Source organism: Caenorhabditis remanei, chromosome IV, assembly GCF_010183535.1.
Source record: "Caenorhabditis remanei strain PX506 chromosome IV, whole genome shotgun sequence".
In the NCBI taxonomy this organism is placed as follows: domain Eukaryota; kingdom Metazoa; phylum Nematoda; class Chromadorea; order Rhabditida; family Rhabditidae; genus Caenorhabditis; species Caenorhabditis remanei.
Window position 1 is genome coordinate 23,683,078 of NC_071331.1, and position 24,658 is coordinate 23,707,735.

At 37.8% G+C, this 24,658-nt stretch overlaps 5 protein-coding genes across 5 annotated transcripts; 2 read left to right on the forward strand and 3 right to left on the reverse strand.

The window, feature by feature from the left end:
* Positions 1-1,604: 1,604 nt before the first annotated feature.
* Positions 1,605-2,384, reverse strand: GCK72_015976 (uncharacterized protein; the record flags this gene model as incomplete). Its single annotated transcript, XM_003098721.2, has 2 exons — positions 1,605-2,217; positions 2,272-2,384. 2 exons carry the CDS (start codon positions 2,382-2,384, stop codon positions 1,605-1,607), a joined length of 726 nt encoding a protein of 241 aa, XP_003098769.2.
* A 2,759-nt stretch (positions 2,385-5,143) lies between these two features.
* Positions 5,144-5,629, forward strand: GCK72_015977 (uncharacterized protein; the record flags this gene model as incomplete). The annotated part of the gene is made up of 1 exon (XM_003098707.2): positions 5,144-5,629. One exon carries the CDS (start codon positions 5,144-5,146, stop codon positions 5,627-5,629), a length of 486 nt encoding a protein of 161 aa, XP_003098755.2.
* A 1,247-nt stretch (positions 5,630-6,876) lies between these two features.
* On the reverse strand, positions 6,877-7,332 carry GCK72_015978 (uncharacterized protein; the record flags this gene model as incomplete). The annotated part of the gene is made up of 1 exon (XM_003098694.2): positions 6,877-7,332. The coding sequence occupies one exon, from the start codon at positions 7,330-7,332 to the stop codon at positions 6,877-6,879; it is 456 nt and encodes a 151-aa protein (XP_003098742.2).
* A 930-nt stretch (positions 7,333-8,262) lies between these two features.
* On the reverse strand, positions 8,263-23,673 carry GCK72_015979 (uncharacterized protein; the record flags this gene model as incomplete). The annotated part of the gene is made up of 15 exons (XM_053731244.1): positions 8,263-8,295; positions 8,354-8,666; positions 9,800-10,125; positions 10,888-11,220; positions 11,767-11,985; positions 12,536-12,913; positions 13,271-13,339; positions 13,900-14,334; positions 14,457-14,528; positions 15,848-16,020; positions 17,679-18,211; positions 19,059-20,228; positions 21,120-21,251; positions 21,891-22,026; positions 23,415-23,673. The coding sequence occupies 15 exons, from the start codon at positions 23,671-23,673 to the stop codon at positions 8,263-8,265; spliced, it is 4,581 nt and encodes a 1,526-aa protein (XP_053586016.1).
* Positions 20,126-23,646, forward strand: GCK72_015980 (uncharacterized protein; the record flags this gene model as incomplete). The annotated part of the gene is made up of 2 exons (XM_053731245.1): positions 20,126-20,244; positions 23,391-23,646. The coding sequence occupies 2 exons, from the start codon at positions 20,126-20,128 to the stop codon at positions 23,644-23,646; spliced, it is 375 nt and encodes a 124-aa protein (XP_053586017.1).
* Positions 23,674-24,658: the final 985 nt, after the last annotated feature.

The window sequence follows — 24,658 nt, forward strand, 5'->3', positions numbered from 1 at the left end:
AACCATAGTTGCAAAAAATTACTGTTTCAGACAATGTTGATAGATTTAAAATAAAGAAAGCCCAATATTTAGATATAATAATTAAATTTAATCTTTGATTTGAAACATTGGGACCAGAGATGTTGGGAAGTGAAAATTTTCTTATCAGGAAGTCGGAAATAAAATTTCTTATCCGGAAGTCGGAAGTCGGAAGTCGGAAGTAAAAAACACCCGGAAGTGGGAAGTCGGAAATAAAATTTCTTATCCGGAAGTCGGAAGTCGGAAGTCGGAAGTTGGAAGTCGGAAGTAAAATTCCTTATCCGGAAGTCGGAAGTCGGAAGTCGGAAGTAAAAACACCAGGAAGTCGGAAGTCGGAAGTCGGAAGTCGGAATTAAAAAACACCCGGAAGTCGGAAGTCGGAAGTAATAGATTTTTTCGCAACGATTCAGAAACTCCTAGAAAAAGTTCATAAATTCGCGAAAATCAGTGAAAAATTAGTTTTTGGCTGAAGAAAAGCCTATTTTCTGTCTTTTCAGACCATTTTTCCATGTATTTCTGAGAAATTTACTTTTCCGAAATTTCACCGTTATGTAATGACAGAAGTCGGAAGTAAAATTCCTTATCCGGAAGTCGGAAGTCGGAAGTGAAAAAAACCCGGAAGTCGGAAGTCGGAAGTCGGAAGTTGGAAGTCGGAAGTCTGAAGTCGGAATTCCCAACAACACTGATTGGGACATTTCCAAAAAGTTCATTCCAGCAACAATTTTACAATTATAGTTACGATACACCCATGTGTGTGTACTGTGGCTAGGATACTGTAGCACTAAAAACAGGATATTAATGACTAAAAAAAGAAGAAAAAAATCACTGTTTCAACGCGCAAACAAAAATAATGAAATGGTAACGGAGAGCAGTTTCAAGTCTCTACCGGCATAATTTCTGATCCATGGAATTCCAGTTAGAAAGCATTTTTGAATGACAAATTTCTTTTTTTTTTCGGAAAACGGAATCAGAATGTAGATAATCTTCAGTTATTGAAATCATAAATGTATCAGAAATATTTATATCAAAAAATGATAAAAATGCGTCTTGAAACTGTAAGAATAATTTATCTAGTTTACTGTTTCAAGTCATTTTCAAGTAGTAAGTGATTTTCTGAGTTCTCAATACCGATATACTATTGTCATAAAAAATGTAAATGAATCGTTTATTGATATATTGTAGTAATGAAAGTTGGATTACTGTACCATAAAATGATTAGAAGAGGCTCAAGTGGTGAAGTACAGTAGGAACAAAACGGAGGGGGAGGGGGGAAGGGTTACTGTAGTAATTGAAAAGATGACTACGGTAAAAAAAACGAAGGAGGTACTGTAGAACACGAAAGCTTGAAGCATAGTCGGGAGGGGTACTGTAGAACGTAAAAACGTGAAGTAGTATAATAAGAAGCTTGGGAGTACTGTAGAAGTGTAATTGGTCAGGGAGGGTACTGTAGAATGAGAGAGAGAGAGAGATAGAGGGATTGCGGTAGAATTACGGTATACTTAGGTACAGTAAGAACGCAAGGGGGTTAAGAATCTGGGTGTACTGTAGACAATAGAAGTGAGGTGATTGGGGTACTGTAGCCGCATTCACTTTGCAAACTTCTTCAACATCCCCTCCTTGCTCTCCAACACGGTTTGCAGTTTTTGGATTCCATTGAAGCTTCCGGAAACACTTCCAGAATAGTGTTGAGCCTTCTCCTCCTCACTCTTCTCCAATTGCTTCTTGATCTTCTCCTTCTCAAACTCCCCCACATTTTTCTCGTGTTGCAAAGTCGAGTTGGCAATTTGCAAAGTGCAAATTCTGTCGATGTACGCCTCATTTTCAGTTTTCAAAGCTTCCAGACTCAATTTCAAATTGTGAAGCTCCTCCGTCGACTTATTGCTCGCTTCCTCCTCCTGTACCTTCTGCAATTTTTTCTCCGCCTCCTCACATCTCTTCTTTAGAATCCGAATCTCTGTCTCCAGCCGCAACGTCTTCTGTTGAGAGACATTGAGAGTTTTCAGGTTGAAGTGTTGCTCAGTAGCTTCTAGGGACGCGTTGGCATACTGTAGCTCTGTGGAGAGCTTTGCAAGCTCCGCCTCTTTTTGTTGGTCCGCCTGGACAACCTCAGCTAACACCGCCTTCAAATCCTTCAGCTCGATTCTAGACTCCAGTTTTAGATCTTTGAGGAATTTGCGCATTGTAGAGATGGTAGTGGTGCTGAAAATAAGAATAATAAAACTGAAAATGAAAATTTATTAAATTGGGACTTACAGCTCCTCGTTTTTCCCTTTCTCCTGAGCCAATTCCTTGCGGAGCTCGCCTCTCTCTTTCTCGAGCTGCTGGGTGTATTTCTTGTATTCAGCGTTTGACTTGATAGCTGGCATTGTTTCTGAAAATCAATAATAAGGGTTGAGGGGGTCTGGGGGAGAGGGCAGGAAGAAGATGGTTTCTGAAAATCAATATGGAATCAATGAGGGTGTCTAAGCCACCTAGATCTGAGGGAGGGGGAAATGAACAGAGAGAAGAAACCGTCCACTCCAAGAAGGGTGGATGGGATGACTGACTGACTGTGACTCCTTCCATCCGTCTGCGATTTGCGCGTGAACGCAGTCGCTGCGTATCACGGTGTTTGCGGACGGATCCCCCTTTTTTGACGACAGGCTTCCCAGGGTACTGTAGGGTACTGTAGCCCCCTGGGAAGACTATCGAGCGATTTTTTAAGGAGAGGACTCCGACCAACTAGACCATCACACTGTCAGAGGGAATACGAAGATTTTTTTTCACTGTTTCAGATAAATGTTACGTACGGAAAAGGTGTAATTGATCGATGATGATATTGATTCGTTAAATCAGAGTTTTTACTCTAAGGATTACTGTAACATGGAGTTTTTAAGACCTAAATAATTTTAGGCTCTATTCCAGTTTAGATGTCCTTTGGGGTCCCAAAAGTGCTCAAAAACGTTATTATTTTTTTAATGGACACTTAAACTAAAATAGTGCGATTTTATCACTTTTTCATCAAATCACTTGCCTACTTTAACACTAAAAACGTTTTTCTGAAAGAATCAAAGCATTTTTCAAATTTTCACTGTTTTAGTGAAAACTTTAAGTTTTTTTTAAATGTTTTTGAGACATTTTACATGTTCTACTTTTCTCGAACTTTTTCTATACATTGGAATTCACGAACTGATTAATAAGCCGCTAAAAAAACTCGGAGGATCACAAAATTTGTGGTCTGTTACTTGAATCTACTACTTGAAACAGTGAACAAATTCACAAACCCAAAATGAAACGTTTTTTTGGACATCCAGATCCTCGGACGGACAGACAGACATGATGGGCAAAATGTTCCTGCGATTCAAACTGCGATTTGATTATTTTTATGAGACAGTGAAAATTTTTAAAGGGTTATTCGGACTTCCGGACAAACAAACACACTAAATTTGAAGGCGTGGCCTAAAAATCCAAAGTTTTGAGAAAACTAGACCACAGGGTCCAAGATCCGGGTTTAAAATGGATTTTAGAAGGTTATTTGCGATTTTGACAGTTTTAGGCGTTAAAACTGCCAAAAACCATTAAAAAATGTACACTGTAAAAAATTTGGAATTTGTCTAAAAAATTATCTCGAAAATTCACTATCTTATCTAAAATTATATTTTGAAACAGTAACTTTCTTTTATTTTTCTACTGCTCTGTGTGTCTGTTTGTCCGGATTCCCCAGAATGCATTTTGTAAAAAAAACAGAGAACTTAAGAGCGTTACTAATATCTTGAAATTATTAAAGTCTTGTATCTGAAACAGTAAATTTTTCAAATTCTATCAAACTCAATTCTCAGTAAATTTTTATCCAGATATTATAAGACAGTAGGTGTCAAAACATTAATGCAAACAGTAAAAATGTGGAAAATCGGTAAATTTTTCGATTCGTTTTCTCATTTTCTTTGATGAAATGATTTCTGAAACCAAAATACTTCATTTTTCAAAAAAATCGAATAACTTTACTGTTTCACACACAGCAGATGATACTTTTTCAGATTCAGAATTTCAATTTTGTTGAAAAATATGAGTACTTTCTAGGTTTTATTTTGAAACAGTAATAAAAATGTTACTGTTTCAGCTTTGGTATTGTTTTGATAACAAAAGAAACCACTGATATTTGAGATACGTTGTATAAGAAACAGTAAAAATCAAGCATTATTTTATTATTTTCAGTAAAGTTACTGTTTCAGTAAAGACGATATAATTTTGACGGCCCAATGCAGTCAGTACTCCTATTCGGCTCTAATTGGTTACGTTATTTATTTTCAAAAAATTAGTGTTTCAGTTGAAAACTAAACAGTTTTGACTGGTTTAGGCTTATCATTTTCCTTTGAAACAGTAAACTTTGATAGCGTTTCACTGAAAATGAAACTAAAACTGTCGGGTATTATGGAATTGTTCTACTACCGATTCGAGTCGAATTAAACTGAAAATATATACTTTTTCGGCCTATTCAGTCATGTATTGCTCAAAAAAAAAAAGCACTGTTTCAAGTAAAAATTAAAAAATTTCAACGGTTTTGAGTAATCAATAATGCTAGCATATCTCCAAATAGTATATTTTGAAGTACTAACAAAAATCCGGAGATCCGGAATTTCAGACGCTCATAAAGATTTTTTGAAGTACAACGTACTACATACTCAATAACTAACACACAAGTTTCACATCCCTTGAAACAGTAAATAGTTTTTTTTCAATTTTAATACAGTTCCACACTTTTGAAACTTTTGAGTAATCAATAATGTTTTTTAATAGCAAAATATCGATCGAGTAGCTTGAAAATCAGAAAATTCAAATATTTACATAGAACTTTTTGGTCAGTGTAGTTTGTCACTGTAATCGGTACGGTCAGTGTTGGTCGGAGTCCTCTCCGAAGAAGCTCGCTCGATAGTCTTCCCAGGGTGCTACAGTACCCTACAGTACCCTACAGTACCCTGGGAAACCTGTCGTCAAAAATGGGGAATCCGTCCGCAAACACCGTGAGAAGTGTCACGGGCTCCGTTCGCTCGATAGAAGGACGGACTCCCGGGGAGTCAGTCATCCCATTCCCCTAGATCCCCTCATTTTATTGATTTTTTTCGATTTCCAGAAACTACAGTACTCGATGTCTTCATCATCATCATCTTCTGCTCCTTCATCCCCCTTGGAACTTTCATTTTCTGATTCTTCTGCTCCCTCGGCTCCCCCGAAAACTGATTTTAAAGAATCCTGGAAAATTCAAGGACTCAAAATGGATCTGGAAACTGAGAGAAAAGAGATTCAGAATCTCCAGGAGCAATTGAAGAACGCCGAGTTGAAAAACTCGATAATCAGTCAAAAAATGGATATAGTGGAATGCGAAAAAGTGGAGATTTTCAATGATTTAGTGAGAAATGAGAATGAGATAAAGTGTCAAGACATGGAGATTGACCAACTGGAAGCCGGGATTCGTATGGCTGAGAAATTGTTGAAGGAGCAGAAAGAGCAGCTGGAGGAGCTCCGTGGCAATCAGAAGAAGGAGAAGATATGGAATTACAAAGAGTCATGGGAACTCCATCAGAGCGTCAAGAAGAATGAAAAGACGTGCGAAAAAGGATTTTATGGATTATAAATAAGAACTGAGACTACAGTACTCCTATCGACATTACAGTCCACTTTTCATCTTACAGTAATCATTTTATCCAACTTTAACCTATTTTTTGATTTTAATCTTAAATTCCGTTGTTATAATTTATTGTTTTTAATAAATCAATTAATAAAATTGGAAACTTTCAAGAAATTATTTACTGTTTCACAAATTAGACTAATTATTATTGTCGTGTAGACTAATTACTTATGTCTTGTAGAAAAGATTACTTAAAACTCCCTGTTTTTCGAATATCTGCTGATCTGAAACAGTAGAATTCCAGAAACTTTCAAATTTTCAGTATTTGCAGGAGAATACTATCTAACTATTGGTTTCTTAGATTGCAGAAACAAAACTTTTTTTACTGTTTCAAAGAAAATCATTTTCGAGCAAAAATTATCCAAAAAGTATCAATATTGAGCCCCCATGAATGATCACTAAAAATGTTTTTTTTAATTACTGTTTCAGGAAAAAAATCGATAAAATTTTGAGGTTTTTCTGTCGAAAATCAGCTAGAAATAGACAAATTGAGTTTTTGAAGCTTAAATCTCCAATTATAGAGTTTGACTCGAAAATCTTACAGTTTCAGAGTGAAACAGTAAAATTTTCTACTGAAAATAGGACAAAAGTTGTGTTTTTAAGCGATAGATCTAAAAATAGCGTTTTCAAATGAAAAACCATCAGAACTTCGTCAAAAATACGATTTTTTAGCCCCGGAATCACTAAAATGAGTTTTTGATGCATAAATGAGTTGAAAATCTGAAATTATAAAGCCTGAACTATTTTTTATTTGATATTCAGATTCAGCTCGTTAAGACGGTTCGAATGAGTATAATCATGACTAGGTTTGAAGCGAATTAGGTCTCGACACGATTTACGGACGGGTTACTGTAGTTTTCGTGGTGGGACCCAAAGTCGTCAGTACTAGGGCGTGTGGGTACTTTTCTGAACGCACTCACGCGCTGAACTCAAAAATTTAACTTTCCTAAGGATAGTGTCAAAACTGGCCGAGTTACATTAAGAATGTAAAAACTAGATTTTCGAAAAATTTTGAAATTCCACAACTTTTTATTGTTTTTGGCTCAAATTGCCGCGTTTTGTTTGAATTTTTCACTAAGAATGCTGATATTCTTCCCGCGAATTTCCTTTTTCCAAAAAAAAAGTTATTAAAAACAGATTTATTAAATAAAAGACCAAATATTATTAGAAATTATTGTGGGTACAGTACCCCCTTACTTCGCTGATGGTTGCATCTTTCTCTGCTCCATGACATACTTCATAATGTGTTCCGCTGCTTCGCACGTCTTCTGATTCTCCGACGTCTTCTGATTCTTCTGATTCTTCTGAATGCCGCCACGAAGCGTCTCAATCTCCTTCAACTGCTCTTTGAGCATTCTCATCGCCAGCCGATTTCCAGCACTCAGTTGTTCGAACGTCAGTCTTCTCCACTCGATTCCCTTCAGACTCTTCTCGAAATTCTTGGAAATTTCAGCGATTTCCAGTCCCAAAATCTCCATTTTCTGCTTGCGAATCGAGTTTTCCAGTTGGGCCTTCTCCAGTTGCTGCTTGAGAGTCTTCTCCGTTTTCCAATCGATTTTCTGATCGATTTCTCGAATTTCCGTGTATTCAGAAGAAGATGTCCAGGGGAATGAATAAGCAGAAGACCATGGAGAAGAAGCAGAAGACATGGGGGTACGGTAGTTTCTGGAAAAATCAATAAAATGGGTGAAAAATAGGTGAAAAAATGAGAAAAGAGAAGGTAAAAGAAGAGTGAATGAGACTGACTGATCCATCCCTCCGACACTTTATCCATTTTTGCGCGCGTCGCGGACCAAAAAAAAACATTTTTTTTGATCTACTCTCAAAAAAAAATTTGCAGGTCTGAAACTTAATTTTTTAACGTAAAGTTTTCGGTTGGAAGTAAGAATATCTCAATTTTCGAAATTCGATCGATAAAACTGAAAATTTCGCTAAAAAATAAAAATTATAAAGTTTTAGACCTGCAAATTTCTCGAAAATTTTTGGTTTTTTGGGAGTAGATCATAAATTTTCCAGACGCTGGATTACTGTACCCATAGTACAGTAACCCGCGTGAAATGTCTACGTTTCCAGATGTCCTGGTTTTGAAACAGTAACTTTTGTTGACACAAAAACGGATTACCGTACTTCCCAAAAACGACTGAAAATGAAATTTTTTGTCGAAAAATAGCATTTTCAGTAGTTTTTGGGGAATCCATTTTTGTGTCAACAAAAGTTACCGTTTCAAAACCAGGACATTTGGCAACCGAGACGTTTCGAAACTATGGCAATTTGATTATCTGGGGTAGACATGGTTACTGTAGGATGATAATTACGGTAAAAAGGGGATACTGTAGGGGACGGTGTAAAACATAAATAATCTCGAGAAATCCATACAATTCATACAAAGACACCCAATTAAGGAAAACAATCCAATTAGCTACCAAAAGGAAGGGGAAAAAGGCACTTTGGGCGGATAATTAATAAAATAGGAAATAAATAATTGTGGAGACTAGAAATTCACTAGTTTTCATAATTAACGGGGCAAGGACAATTTAATTGAATAAATAATTAAAGATATCGAGTAGACGTCTCTGCGGCTATTTGTTGCGTCGACGAAGTGGTTCACCGGTCTGAAAATATCGATTTTTTGGGATTCAGAATCCTCTAACGCCTCCAGAATCCTCTCACCTGCGGCACGACTACATCGAATGCACTTCCCATCGATTGAATCGGTTCTGGAACAAAAACAGAAGACGTCGTCGTCGCACCAGAGATTCTAGAAGACGTCGACGACATCTGAGACGATGGACGTGACGGATGAGATACAGATGATCGTGGAGCCGTCGGAGCTCTTCGCACCGATTTCAGTTTCCCTTGGAGCTCTTCGATCGTCTTCGTGTGCTCCGAGATGTGACGATTGAGCTCTGCGATCGTCTCCTCTTTCGTTGAGAGTTGATGACGGTGGCGGTGGATTTCAGTGTTTGCGGCGGCGAGTTGTTTCCTGGAAATTTGGGAAATTCGCAAAAATCTGAGCCTAAAATCATCAAAATTCGAGATTTTTGCTGAAACATATGAAATTTGGTACATTTTTTCACTGTTTCAGAGCTTAAATCTCAATTTTTAGCTCATTTTCAGGCTCTAACTGTGTCTCAATTCCAGTTTTCATTGTTTCAGCTGAATGAGCTCAAATTCCGCCAAAATCTCAAAATTTGGCTATTCTTACTGTTTCAGCCGTCAAAATGGAATTTCCATCTGAAATTTATGATTTTTTGAATAAAATCACTCAAACTCAATAAATCTCTGAAATTTTCACTGTTTCAAATCGAATTTTCAGTTTTTCTCACTGTTTCTGGAGTCAAAACGCGCGTTAAACCTAAAAACCTGGGAAATTTGGAAAATGTTTACTGTATCAGCTTCTGAAAATTGATAGGGTAGTAAAATCCCTCAAAATCATCAAAACACAATATTGGTCACTGTTTCAGATCGAATTTTCAGTAATTGTTACTGTTTCAGGGGTAAAATTGCAATTTCCATCAGAAAAAACAAATAAAATCACTCAAAACTCTGAATTTTCACTTTTTTCACTGTTTCAGGGGTCAAAATGTGTCTAAGACCTAAAAATTTCGAAACTCTGAAAATTTTCATTGTTTCAATGCAATTTCATTCTTAAATTCGATCTAGATTTCTGTTTTTTGAGTAAAATCACTCAAAATCAACAAATCTCTGAAATTTTCACTGTTTCAAATCGAATTTTCACTTTTTCTCACTGTTTCAGGGGTCAAAACGCGCCTACAACTTGAAAATATCAAAATTTTCACTGTTTCAGGGGTCAAAATGCAATATCTATTTGAAAATCGAGTAAAATTACTCAAAATCAACAAATCTCTGAAATTTTCACTGTTTCAAATCGAATTTTCAGTTTTTCTCAGTTTCTGGAGTCAAAACGCGCGTTAAACCTAAAATCTGAAAAATTGGAAAATTTTTACTGTTTCAGGGGTCAAAATGCATATTCGGGTAGTAAAATCACTCTTAATCAGAAAAACTCTGAATTTTCACTGTTTCAGATGGAATTTTCAGTTTTTCTCACTGTTTCAGGCTCAAAAATCTTCAAATTTTCAGTTTCACCTAAATTACCTCAACACGGCCACAATCTCATTGGCTTTCTCCATCACTTTCTGCTCTGACTTCTCCATCTTCTCTTTTCTCAACTCCTCCTCCAGCTCCGTCAATTTCTGTGCCATTCGTCCACATTCTTCTCGATATTTTTCCATTCGATTCGCAAAATCGTCAGATTGATCCATGAGACGTCCTTCTGAATCCTTTAACATTCCATTCTGTTCCGTCACTCGTCTCAATTCCTCCTGAATTTCTGACGTCTTCTGAATCTCATTCTGAAGATTCGAAATCTCATTTTCAGCGGATTCAAGGCGCGATTTCAGCTCAGAACTCTCCTCGGATAGCTGAAACAGTAAATTTGCTGAATTTTCAAGATTTTTTCTGAAAATTTTCCAATTTTTTTGCGGAAATTTTTCAAGTTTTAAGTGAAATTTTCCAGATTTTTTCAGATTTTTTTTTTCAAAATTTCAGATTTTTTTCTCAAAATATCAGATTTTTCTGAAAATTTCAGGTTTTTTCTGAATTTTCAAGATTTTTTTCAAAGTGTTCAATTTTGTCTGAAATTTTTCAAAATTTTAATGAAATTTTCCAGATTTTTTCAGATTTTTTTTCAAAATTTCAGATTTTTTTCTCAAAATATCAGATTTTTCTGAAAATTTCAGTTTTTTTCTGAAAATTTTCCAATTTTTTTGCGGAAATTTTTCAAGTTTTAAATGAAATTTTCCAGATTTTTTCAGATTTTTTTTTCAAAATTTCAGATTTTTCTGAAAATTTCCAGATTTTTTCAGATTTTTTTTTCAAAATTTCAGATTTTTCATTGACATTTTCCAATTTTTTTCAAAATGTTCAATTTTGTCTGAAAATTTTCAGATTTTTTTGCGGAAATTTTTCAGATTTTTTTTTTCAAAATTTCAGATTTTTTTCTCAAAATATAAGATTTTTCTGAAAATTTCAGATTTTTTCTGAATTTTTTTCTGATTTTTGCTGAAAATTTCAGATTTTTCATTGACGGTTTCCAATTTTTTTCAAAATGTTCAATTTTGTCTGAAAATTTTCCAATTTTTTTTCTGAAATTCTCAAATTTTTTTCTGAAAATCTAAAAATACCTCTGCCTCTCTCTCCTTGAACTTCTGTAATTCGTCTTGTAACGTCTCCACTCTCATCTCCAGAACTTTCTGCGTCTCCCCGTCGTCATTTCCCCATCCATCGTCATTCCATCCTCCTCCAGATGACGTCGTCACGGATTCAGATTCCTTCAACGTCTTCTTCACGTCTTCTAACTCATCGAGTGTTTCATTGAGCTCTTCTTCGATTTTCGACTTCTCCAACTCAATCGACGCGATTTTTTGATTCATTTCAGTCTGGATTCGAGAATTTTCAGATTCCAAATGAGTGATACGGGCGGTGAGTTGTTGATGGGAGTCACGGAGTTTCAGAAGCTGAAAATCGTCATTTTCAGCTTGATTTTTACTGTTTCAGGATGATTTTGAAACGAAAATGAGTCTTCTTGGAAAATTTCACTCTTTCAAGACAATTTTTTTTAGATTTTTACTGTTTCAAACCAAATTTTTGGTTAAAAAAAATGAAAAATGTGGATTCTGAATAAATTAAATTTCTATCAAATTTCAGTGAATTTTTCACTGTTTCGAACTATTTTGAATTCTAATCGATTCAATCTACAAATTTAAACTGTTTCAGATCGAATTGAGCTCAATTTGGAGCATTTTCAGCCCGTTTTTCAGTGTCTCAGATGAAATGTTAACCCGAATGAATCAATTTCAATATCTGACTGAAAACTACTGTTTCAAAACCTATTTTCAGATCAAATTCAGCTAAATTCGTACTATTTTAAGCCAAACCTCAATCAGATTAAGAAAAATTGATTCCTAATTAATTTCACCCGGAATTCGTCGGTTTCAGACTAAAAATATCTCATTTTTTCCAGATTTTTTCACATTTTTCACTGTTTCAGAGTCATTTCTCACCTCTTTCTCATCTTCCTTCTTCAATTTCTTTTCATTCTCTCGGAGCTCATCGAACCGTCCATCTATTTCTAGTTTTTGTGTCTTCATCTCCTCCAAACTCATCACCAATTCTTGTTTTTCTTGTCGAGTCAGTTCCAGTTGAGTTTGGAGCTCACGGAGCAACTCTTCCGATGGTTTTTCTAGTTGCGACTGTTGGTACGTCTCCTCGAGTTCGTCGTACTGAAAAAATGGTGGTTTTGGGCTAAAAATGCAGAAAATCTGCAAATTTTGGGCTAAAAAGTGTCAAAAATATCGATTTTCAGCATAAAATGCCGTTCTTGAGATAAAGATTGCAGTTTTTGGGCTGAAAATTGGGCCTTTTTGGCTGAAAATGAGGTTTTTATGCTAAAAATGGTAGTTTTTGGGTTGAAAATAGCGATATTCGGCTGAAAATAGCAGTTTTTGAGCTAAAAATAGTGGTTTGTGGGGTGAAAATGGAGATTTTATACTAAAATGACAGTTTTTGAGCTGAAAATGGCAGGTTTTGGGCTAAAAATTGCGGTTTTTGTGGTAAAAATGGGGCCTTTTTTGCTGATAATGGCGGATTTGGGGCTGAAAATAGTGGCTTTTGAGCTGAAAATGGGGCCCTTTTGGATGAAAATAGTGCTTTTTGAGCTGAAAATAACGATTTTGGGCCAAAAATCACTGTTTTAGAGCTAAAAATGGCAGTTTTCGGGCTAAAAATGGCTGAAAAAGTGTCAAAAATATATAGATTTTTCTGAATTCTCACTTTATCCTGTGTTTCCACAAGCTGCGCTTCGGCCTTCAGAATCACTTCCTTCTGGAATCGACACTTCTCTTCGAGCTCCTCGATCGTCTTCTTCAGAATCGTGACGACGTCTTCTGACGTGACGCCTTCTGAAGTCGTGACGCCTTCTGAATCTCCCCAATCATCCCATGACTCATTTTTCTCCGTTTTTTCTCGTTTCACATCCATCAAATCCTCTTCCATCGCCTGAAGACGTTCCTCGAGATCTGAATTCTGCTCTTCGAGTCCCTCAATCCGTTCATTGAGCATTTTTTCGATTTGGATCAGTCGAGCGACGTCCGCTTTCGCCATCTCAAGCTCAGAATTGTCGATTTTTGAGATTTGCACCGTTTGAATCGTCTGAAACAGTAAGTTTGATGCGTGTCTGGCGTGCCTGGCGACGCGTTTTTCACTGTTTCAAAGGTAATTTCTAGTATGTGTGCCCGGATGTCCAAATTCTCAGCTTAATTTGAAAATCTGGACAAACCGACACACAGACAGACTTTTCAAATCGAAAATGCTCTCTGAAACAGTGAAAAAAATCGACTGAAACAGTAATTTTCAACTCAAAATCAATAATTCCTGTCTCTCTATGTGTCAGTTTGCCCAGATTTTCTAATCGCAAAAAATTTGGACAAACCGACACACAGAGTTGGAAGTTACTGTTTCAGTCGGTTTTTTTTGTTGTCTGGCGCGCCTGCGACGCGTTTTTCTTACCGTTTCCTCGTCGTCTCCCCATCCCCAATCGTCTTCTTGTTTTGGTGGAGGTTGAGAAGTTGATGGAATCTGGAAATTTAGGACATCCGGATATACAGACACACAGATGAAACAGTGAAAAAAATCTACTGAAACAGTAATTTTTCCGCCAAAATGTAATTTTCGTCCGTCTGTGTGTCCACAAGTCCAAATTTTATTAAAAATCGAAATTCTGGACACACAGACACACAGACAGACTTTCAGATCGAAAATTCCCCCTGAAAAAGTGAAAAATCGACTGAAACAGTAATTTTCAACTTGAAATCGAGATTTCTTGTCGTTCTCTAGTTTCAGAATCTGGACATCCGGAAAAACAGACAGACGGGAAATCTAATTTTGGAGGAAAAATTACAGTTTCAGTCGAAATTTTCACTGTTTCAGAGGGAATTTTCGATCTGAAAGCCTGTCTGTGTGTCGGTTTGTCCAGATTTTCAAACTTTATAAAAAATTTGGACAAACAGACGCACAGACAGACGGGAAATCTCATTTTGTAGGAAAAATTACTGTTTCAGTCGATTTTTTCACTGTTTCAGAGGCATTTTTAGCTGAAAATCGATGAATTTTGCAGATTTTCGGCTAAAAATCCTCACTTTTCCCTCCAACTCTTTCATTTTCTGCTCCAATTGCTCATTGTGCATTTGCAACGATTCGATTCTCATCGTCAACGACTTCTCCACTTCCAAAAGTCGTTCAACTTCACTCTTCGCCTCACGGAGCTCTTCATTTGGCTCCGTTTGCTCTCCCCAATCGTCCCAATCCGATTTTTCAGCCGTCGGAGCACATTTTTCAGCATTTTCAGCCTTAACCGTCATCATTTCTTCTTCGATCTCCTGGAATTTCTCTTCCAACTCCAAATTTTGATCTTCCAACGCCAGAATTCTCGAATTAAGCGTTTTCTCGATAGCGACGAGTCTGATGACTTCTCTTTCAGATTCTTCTAATTTCGCGGCGGTTTCTGGATTCGGAGTGGGCGGAGACAGGATTGGAGTCGTCGATTGTAAGAGTTGAGTCTGTTGGAGATGTGCCTGAAAAAATTCGGACTGAAATTGGCTGAAAATCGAGCTGAAAGTGCCAAATTTCAGTCAAAAAGTCTTGAAACAGTAAATGTTTTCACTGTTTCAGAAAAAAATTCTTAAAAATCGATTACCTCATGCTGCTCCATGAGTTCTGCAACTTGCTCTTCGAGTTCTTTCACGTGTTGCTCCAGCTCTCGTTTTTCCTGAAAATATTGGAATTTGGAGGAAAAAATTACTGTTTCAGGCGGAAAATCAAGCTTAAAACTCGAATTTTACGTTTTCTAGGCTAAAAATCTTCATAAAAAGCTATTTTCAGTCAAAATTGTGCTCAAAACTATAATTTCACTGTTTCAATGTCAATTTTTCTCAATTTTCAGTCAAAATTCCCGTTTTAAGCAGGAAATCTTGAAAATTGGACTCGAAATTTCAGTTTTATACTGTAATGTTTTCACTGTTTCAGTCTGAAAATCGTCGAAAATGAGTCTAAAACGCAGATTTCGCCAGAAACCTTCAAAAACTACTGTTTCAAGGTAAAATGAAAGAAAATTTTGCTACTTTCGGTCAAAATTACTGTTTCAAGTTAGAATTCTTCAGAAATCGTAAAAGTTTTAGTAAAAATTTACTGTTTCAGCCTGAAAATTGTCAAAATTTCGATAAAACTCTGAAAATTTACTGTTTCAGAGCCAATTGTTCTCAATTTTCAGCCAAACGTCTAATTTCGTTTGAAACGCTCAAAAATTACTGTTTCAGGGTAAATTTGGTCTACTTTTAGTCTAAATTACTGTTTCAGACTGAAAAATAGAACAAAAACGTCAGATTTGGTTTGAAACAGTGAAAAATTACTGTTTTAGACTGAAAATTACTGTTTCAGGTTAGAATTAATCCAAAATCGCCGAAGTTTTTCGATTTTCAGCCAAAATTCACATACTTGTCAAATCACGGGCCGGCCCGCGGGCCGGGCCGGGCCCGCTGAAAATTTCAGGGCCCGGGCCGGCCCGCAGGGCCCGCAGCAAAAAATTATTTTTGAAAAATAGAATTAAAAGTCTTGGAAATTAAATATTTTCTTCGGTTTATACTAAATCGAGGTCGGGGGATTCGATAAGACTACTTTCAGAAGCCTCCAGCAAGTTCTTGATCCTGATTCTGATCATCGGCTGATTATCACAGAGACTTTGAGAGGCTCAAAGTTTATAGTGACAAAATAACTTATTCTGACAATTTCCGTTTTCACTTGTTGTCTTTTTATAATTTCTAATCAATAATATGTTTGCCATGAAGTAGTAAACGAAAAAACAATGGGAAAACGACGAAAAAATTTTTTTTCAATATTTTGACGGGCCGAACGGGCCGGGCCAGCCCGGGCCGGGCCGGGCCGGGCCGGGCCGGGCCGGGCCGGAAGATTTTTTTAGCGGGCCCGGCCCGGCCCGGCCCGGCCCGGCCCGTGACAAGTATGAAAATTCACAGTTTCCGACTGCAAAGAAACCGATTTTTCAGCCAAAATTCACTGTTTCAGGCAACAAACCTCGATCATTTTCTCTCGTGCCTCTTCCCACTCGTCACATTCATTCTGAAGTCGTACATTCGTGTGTGCCAACTCTGCATTCGTCCGGAATAACGAGTCGACGTCGGCCTGTCGTGTCGTCAGACGGGCGGCTAAAATGGCGAGTTCCGTCGAGAGGCGACTCACAGCGGCCGCTGCAAAGCCCAGCCAGTCACACCCGGAATTTTCAGACGCCACAGGACACCAGAAGAGGGGGATTTTGATGGTGGGTGGGGTGTGATTACTGATAGAGAAAAACGATTAAAAAAACTACGAAAAACCCCCGTGTTAGAAGAGCTAAAATTACTGTTTCACGTGGAGAAATCATCAAAAATCGCTTTTTTTTTCAACTGAAAATAGCTGATTTTTCAGTCAAAAATCATAACATTATATTTTTTTGATACAAAAACTGCCGAATCTTATATGTTACTGTTTCAAGTGCAAAAATTATAAAAAATCACTTTTTCAGCTCTAAATAACACTGTTTCGATGGAAATCTGAAAAGTTACTGTTTCAGCTCAATCCAGGCTCAAAAAAATACTGTTTCAGATGGAAAAATTGCTGAAAATCTCATTTTTTACTGTTTCAAAGCTCATTTTTTCGCTGAAACTCAAATTTCCCACTAAAAAGAGGTCAAATCACTTCACATCGAGAAGAAAGACGATACAGATTAGTGACATTCACAAAAACTGAAAAAAACTAAAAATAGGTAATGGTAACACTATTTCTAATGGAAAAATCTGGAAAAATCTGAAAATTTCGCTTCAAAAGTGCCCTGTGGGTGTGGTCTTAGGCTTTGCGAAGCGGTTGTTGTGAGAAGCGATAGGTTTAGGGCTGAAATTCCATCTGAAACAGTGAATTTTTCACTGTTTCAGCCAAATTTCAGCCCTAAAACTCGGTTTTTTTAATATAAGAAAGCATTACAGATGTTTTTTCGGATAGAAGTGGATGAAGGAACCTTCTGGTGGGGGGAAAGAGAGAAAAGAAGTGAGAAAACGCAGTGAAAACATGCAGCAAAACTTTTTTCTTTTTTAAAGAAGATTCAGAGAGAGAGAGAGAGAAAATGAGTAAAAATTTTGCTGTTTCAGCTTAAAACTCGCAAAAATTAGAGCTTCTTCAATGTTTTATAGCTAAAAACGGCAATTTCAGTCAAAAAAGTTACTGTTTCAGCCAATTTTCAGCTCAAAAAGGTCGATTTTTGAGATTTTCAGCCCGAAAACATGTTTTTCAGTCTTCAAAAAGAACTACTACTATTTCAACCTGAAAAAGTGCTGGTTTTCGCTGAAAATCTTGGAATTTACCAATTTTTCAGTGTTCAAACTTTTGTGACTGAAGAACCTGTAAATTCAAAGATTTTCAGTCAAAAATTGTAATTTTCTGGCTGAAAATAGAAATTTGCTTACTGTTTCAATCGATTTTCAGCAAAGAAAACTCAGTTTTTGAGACTTCTGAACTAAAACTTTTGTTTCAATGGTTTTAAGCCTAATCTATTGAATTTTCTGACTGAAAATCTTTAAATTTACCGATTTCAGCAGGTTTTTAAGCTGAAATTTTAGTATTTTCGAGTCAAAAGTCTCATTCTTACTGTTTCAACCGATTTTTGGGCTCTGAAATTCAATTTTTTGAGAATTTCAGTCAGAAAATTATAGTTTTCGACTGAAAATCTTTGAATTTTCCAATTTTTCTACTTATTTCAGCAGTTTTTGAGCTGAATTTTCTGTTTCAGATTGAAATTTTTTACTGTTTCAACCGAATTTCGTCTCTAAAATGCTCAATTTTCTCTCCCTCTATCTCTCTGTGCACAATTCCTCACCTTCACTCTCATCTTCCGTCCTTTCGGCGACCGCTTCCAACGCCTTCTCAAGATCTCGAATTCTTCGTTTCAACGCCTCACACTCTTCCTCTTTCCACTCGATCTCTCCTTCCAACTCTTCGACTCGCTGGCGTGTCGTCGTCGCGTTTTGTGCTCCAGACGCCGTTTCGATCGTCTGAAGTCGTTGTTCGAGTGCTTGCGTAATCTGTCTTTGCTCCTCTAACGCCTTCTGATTCTCGTCGAATTCACCGACGAGTTGTTTCAATTTCGAAGCGATTTTTCGCATTTTCTGTTGAGTTGTCTCCGAAATCGATGGATCTCTTGATATCAGAAGGATCGTCATGATGGAATCGACGATGGCCTCATCTGGAGAATCTACAGATGACGTCGTCGTCTGCTGGGATTCAGAAGTCGTCGTCGTCGATTCAGATGAGTTCTTGGCGACTTCTAGTTGAGCGTAGATCATATTATACGCTTCTTGGAGTTGATTGTAGAACTCGTTGAGTCGTGTATACGCTTGCTCGATTTCTTCTCTGAAATATTACTGTTTCAGGCAGATTTAGATAGATTTAGTAGGCTGGTTAACGCTGTCCAAAACCGAAATTTTCAAACTTTTCCACTGTTTCAACTCAAAATTCACTGTTTCAGGCAGTTTTAGGCCGATTTTTAACAAGTTTGTACTGTTTAAAAAAAATTCTACTGTTTCAGCCGATTTTCAGGCATTTTCAGGCCATTTCAGGCCAGTTTTAGGCCAAAAATTCAAGTTTTACACAAAAATTACTGTTTCAGGGATTCTCAAGCCTATTTCCGTCCATATTCATGTCGTCTTATGCCAAAATCGACAGAATTTCAGTTTTAGGCTGTTTAAGGCTATTCAGGCACTACTGAATCGACTTAGGCTGTTTTAGGCGAAAATTTGCTGAAAAGTTACTGTTTCAGTCATTTCTAGAAGATTTTAGGCGGTTTTAGGCCAATTTACAGCAATTTCTCATTGATTTTTGATGATTTGAATCGATTTTCAGGCTTTTTCGGGTTCATTTACCCCAATTTCAAGTCAGACAAGCCTAGGTTGTGTTAGGCAAATTTTAGGCAGTTTTAGGCCAATTTCAGGCAATTTTAGGCATTTTCAAGCTAATTTTGAGAGTTTTATGCAGTTTCAGGCCAATTTTCGTCATTTTTAGGGCATTTTAGGCCGTTTTAGGCCATTTTTCGCGATTTTCAGACTTTTTCAGGCTTATTTACCCCAATTTCAAGCGAGACAAGTCTAGACAGTTTCAGGCAAATTTTAGGCTGTTTCAGGCCAATTTTAGGGCATTTTTAGGGCATTTTTAGGGCATTTTAGGTCAATTTTGAGCCGTTTTTCGCCCTTTTTCCACACACCTTCTCGTCTCCTTCTCCAAACACTCCGCCATTCTCTGATTCGACTCGTTCTCCGCCTCAGCCGCCCGTCTCATCGCTCTCTCCGTCAAATCGATTTGCTCCTGGAGCTCCGCATCCAATGAGATCGCTCTTTTCTTCTCTTTCTCCATTAGATCATCAAGAAGTGTCACTTTATCCTCCAATCCTTCTCGATCCAGAATCGACGCCTTCAGTTGACCGTTGAGTGTCCAGATTTCGGATTTTAAGGCGGACACTGCGATTTCCAGCTCGTCTTTCAGCTCGATGAGTTTGTTCATGTCATGGGACACTGAGTGGAGGAGGGTTTGGTGTTCGGAGGATTCTGGAGCTTCCAACGCTTCTGGAGCGGATTCTGAAGGCTCCGACGTCAAAATTTGAGTTTCCTGACGCTCCTGGCGCTCCTTTTCCGCTAATTGCGCCTCCAACTCCTCAATTTTCTCCAAAAATCCGTGGATTTCCGAATTTTTCGTCTCCAACTCCTCTTTCCTTACGATTTCAGATTCCGCCAGATTCTTCAGAAGTCGTGCTTGCTCCGCTCGTAACGTCTCCAGCTCTTCCGAATCCGTCGCAATTTGCTCCGTCATTTCTTGCATCATGAGCTCCTGGAGCTCCAATTCTCTCGTAATCCCTTGCTCGTCCGCCTTCTCCGCTTCTTGCTCTCTACGGAGCAACTCGTTGTGCTCTTCGAGCTCCAACATTGCTCTGCCGAGCTCCACGTTGAGCTCTCCGGATAACTTGGTTTCCATCTCCAGCCGCTCAATTTTTTCGGTGAAATTCGAGTTTTTAAGGCGGAGCTCTGCGATTTCGGCTCTCAAAGCCTCAGAATCCGTTGACGTCATCTGAATCTGCTCGAATCTCGGCGCCTCCAAAACCGCCGTCGTTTTCCGTTGAACCGGACCGTTTTTCAGTTCCAATTCCTTCTTTAACGTCTCAATTTGTTGCTCGTAAGCGAGAATATACTGTTCCTGTTGAATCTCCAATGACGTCTTCCGTTCGATGACGTCATCATCTGAATCCAATTTCTCACAGGCGGCTTCAAATTGAGCACGATGGAGTTCTTGTTGTCGATGGAGCTCCGTTTTGAGCATTTTCACTTCTTCGGCGAGTTCTCGTGTCTCGTGGAATCCTTGTCGAACGCCGTCCAACTCGACTCTGGAACTTTTCGGTGGTGAGTATGGAGCTGAAGAGGCGGGGCAAAGGAGGCGGAGCTTATTGATAATAATCGATAATTTTGATAATTTTAGCCAAAAAATTGGCGGTTTTTTGAGCCAAATTTACTGTTTCGAGCGGAATTTTGAAAAAAGATTTCAAGTTTAAAAATCGTAAATTTTCCTCATTAAATTAATGAAAAACGTTATTTTTTACTGTTTCAGCTCAAAAATTGCTCAAAAATGAAAATTTTTGCTCGAAATATCTCAAAAAACGGGTTTTCCAGCTCAAAATCATTGAAATAGGTATTTTTTCAGAATCCATAATCCAGCTCCAAATTTGATACTGTTTCAACTCAAAAATTGCTCAAAAACTCCAATTTTTCGTTCAAAATTATCTGAAACAGTAACTTTTTTACTGTTTCAACTCAAAACTTCACTTTTTCGCCGGAAACAGTGAATTTCAGTTCAGAAATCGATCTAAAGTTCAGTTTTTTCTAATTTTTCAGGTCGAATTGTAAAATAACGCAAATTTTGCAGGAAAAGATAACTTAAAAATGAGATTTTTCATCTCAAAATCATTGAAACAGTAACTTTTTCAAAATCCACAAATTTTTCACTGTTTCACCTCAAAAATTGATCAAAAACTTCAATTTTCCGTTCAGAACGATCTGTGAAACAGTAATTTTAGCCACAAAAATCGATCCTGAATAGTTTTCTCAATTTTGAAACGGAAAAGTTAGATTTTTCACGTGAAACAGTAAAAAAAACTGATTTTGGCCTAAAACTCGCGAATTTTTCACTGTTTCACCTCAAAAATTGCTCTAAAACTCAAATTTTTGATCGAAATTCCTCTTTCGCCCCCATTTTTCTCAAAAATCGTCTTGTTTCTCACCTCAACGCCTCATTCTGCCGTGTCAAATTCTCGACATCCCACGTGCTCTGCTTGTAGTCCTCCTCTTTCTCTTCACAATCCTCCTGAATTTGTTCGATTTGTTTTTCGAGATCCTCGTTACAGTCGGCCAGTCTGAAACTTTGGAAATCGGTCATTTTTGGTCAAAAAAGATGCGAAACAGTGAAAATTATTCAAAATTCCCTCTGAAACAGTAATTTTCAACTCAAAACCGATATTTCCGGTCTGTCTGTGTGTCTGTTTGTCCAAATTTTCTCTAGTTTCAGTATGTGAATAAACCGACACACAGACAGACAGGAAATCTCAATTTTGAGTTGAAAATTACTGTTTCACTCAATTTTTCACTGTTTCAGAGCGAATTTTTGACCTGAAAAGTCTGTCTTTGTGTCGGTTTGTCCAGAGTCTGGACGTACCGACACACAGATGGACAGATTTGACTTAAAATCTATCATTTTTGAGCAAAAAATGGTTCGAAATGAGCCCTAAAACAGTGAATTTCAGTTTAGAACATATCGATACACAGATAGACCAAAATTGATTGAAAATTTGTGATTTTTAGCCAGTTTTCACTCAAAATCACTCTGAAACAGTAAACTTTGAGTCTGGACGTACCGACACAAAGATGGACAGTTTTGACTCAAAAAATGTCATTTTTACACAAAAAATGGCTCAAAAGCACTCTGAAACAGTAATTTTTGCTCAAAAATGACCGCTGAAACAGTAATTTTTCACTGTTTCCCCTCCAAAACTCACTCTTCCATCGTCCTTTTCGCCGTCTCAATATGCATTTGGAGCTCAAAGTTGGCGGCTCGGAGCTGTTCGACTTCGGCCATCACCTCCGTCACCTTCTTACGTGCCGCTTCGACTTCAACCGACATTTCGTCGACTTCTGCAATCAAAATATCGATTTTTCGATAGGAAATATGCAAAAATCGGCTATTTTTTCGCTCGAAAATTGATCAAACACCTCGAAATCTTCAAAAAATCTTCAAAAATGACTCAGAAAAGGTGGAAATCCGTGTGAGGGAGAGGGATTAGCCAAATCTCGTGTTCTTGATCATTGAGATATCAAATTGATCATCAATGAACACTAAAAATGTTATCTGGCGCACGTTTGACGCGATCTATCAATTTCCGGCAAAAAATGAGCAAAATTGGTTGCCTGGCGTGTCTTCGACGCGTTTTTGGTAAAATTTGACTCAAAATGCTTCAGTTTCGAAGAATCTTGAAATCTGGCGTGCCTTTGACGCACTTTCTACGATTTTTGGCTCAAAATGATCAAATTTAGTTGTCTGGCGCACCTTTGACGTGTTGTTGGCAAAATTTGGCTCAAAATGTTCCAATTTCGAAGATTTTCGGCTCAAAATGATCAAAATTAATAGTCTGGCGTGCTATCAGCGCGATTTTCGACAATTTTTTACTAAAAATGCAATATTTTCGTCCTTAGACTTTTAGACTTGTCTGGCGCACCTTGGACGCGTTTTTTATGAAGATTTTCGGCACGAAATGTTCAAAATTGATTGTCTGGCGTGTCTTTAACGCGTTTTTGATCTGAAAATTTCGTCTGGCGCGCCGTAGACGCGTTTTGATGAAATTTGACTGAAAGTGCTCCAATTTCGGAGAATCTTGTGCTCTGGCGGGCGCACCTTTGGCGCGTTTCTCTCCGTTTTTTTTTGGGTCAAAATGCTCCATTTTCAGTCATTTTTCCCTTGGCTTCTAGACTTGTCTGGCGTGCCTTTGACGCGTTTTTCAAAGATTTTAGGCTCGAAATGATCGTCTGGCGTGCTTTCAGCGCGTTTTTTGGCTCAAAATGCTCCATTTTCAGCCATTTTGTCCTTAGACTTTCAGATTTGTCTGGCGTGCCTTTGACGCGTTTTTTACAGATTTTTTGCTTGAAATGGTTATAAGTGGTTCTCTGGCGTGCTTTCAGCGCGTTTTTTGGCTCAAAATGCTCCATTTTCAGCCATTTGTCTCCTTCGACTTTAAGATTTGACTGGCGCACTTTTGACGCGTTTTTCGAAGATTTTAGGCTCTAAATGCTCCAAATTGATTGTCTGGCGTGTCTTTTAGCGCGTTTTTTGGCTCAAAATGCTCCATTTTCAGCCATTTTTGTCCTTAGACTTTCAGATTTGTCTGGCGTGCCTGTGACGCGTTTTTTACAGATTTTTTGCTTGAAATGCTCCAAATTGATTGTCTGGCGTGTCTTTTTAGCGCGATTTCTACCATTTTCAGCTCAAAATGCTCCGTTTTCAGCCATTTTTCTGCGCATAAACTCACTATTCTGTGCCTCCATCTTCGTCATCTCCGCATCCATCAGAATCCGACTACTCATCGCATCGTCATGTTTCCTCTTCACCGCCAACTCCTTCTCCAACGATTCTTTCGCCTCACGGAGTCGTTGACTGACGTCTCTCTCCGATTCGAGTGCCGACGAGATTTGACGAATTCGTTCGTCTTGCTCGGCGAGCCGACGGTTGCTTTTCGACTCATCGGCTGCTCCGCCGTGTGACATTTCGAGCTCGCAGAGCCGTGCCATGAGCTCCTCGTTTTGCTCGACGAGCACACGACATTTCGCGTCGAGAGCTTTCGTTTTGAGCCGGTCCTCTGTAAGAACAAAAATACTGTTTCAGTCATTTTCAGTCGCTTTTTTTGGCTGAAATTGAGCAAAAAATAAATAAGCGAAAAATGCGATTTTTTGCAATTTTGGACCAATTTTGATGGCTGGCGTGCCTTTGGCGCGTTTTAGTCGCTTTTTTTGGCTGAAATTGACTGTTTTAGAGCAAATTTTCAGAACTTTCAGCATGAAAACCATGATTTTTGACTAAAATTAACTAGAAAACCACAAATTTTAAATCAAGAATTTATTTTTTCAGACAAATTCAGATTCTGCTTTTCAGAATTTTGTGCTCAATAAAGAAATGTCGTTTTGAGCAAATTTTCAGCATTTCCAGATCAATCTGCTGTTAAAAATGTGGTGTCTGGCGTGCCTTTGACGCGTTTTAAAACGATTTTCGGCTAGAAATCTTCAAACTTTCAGTAAAAAAGTCAAATCTGCCGTGTCTTTGACGCTTTTCAGCGCAAATTCAAGCTAGTATTTACTGTTTCAGATAGTTTCAGATTCTGAGCAAATTTTCAGCATTTCCAGATCTTTCTGCTGTTAAAAATGTGTTTTTTCGGCAATTTTAAGCCAATTTTAGTTCTTGGCGTGCCTTTGACGCGTTCCAAACATTTTTCGACTGAAAATTTTAATTTTCACATTTTCAGTCAAGACTGGCGTGTCTTTGACGTGTCACATCTGACGTGCCTCTGACGCTTTTTCGACGAATCTGACTACATCTGGCGTGCTGTTGTCGCGTTTTTCGTCATTTTTTGCCCATTTTTGGCCAAAAAACACTTCAAAAACCACAATAACACGCACTCTATTATTCAGAGTTCTGTGTTAGGGTCAACAAGGAAACACAAAAAGAGAGAGAGAGAGAAGAGACAACTGCTGATGATCATCAACTAGACAGCTGACGTTT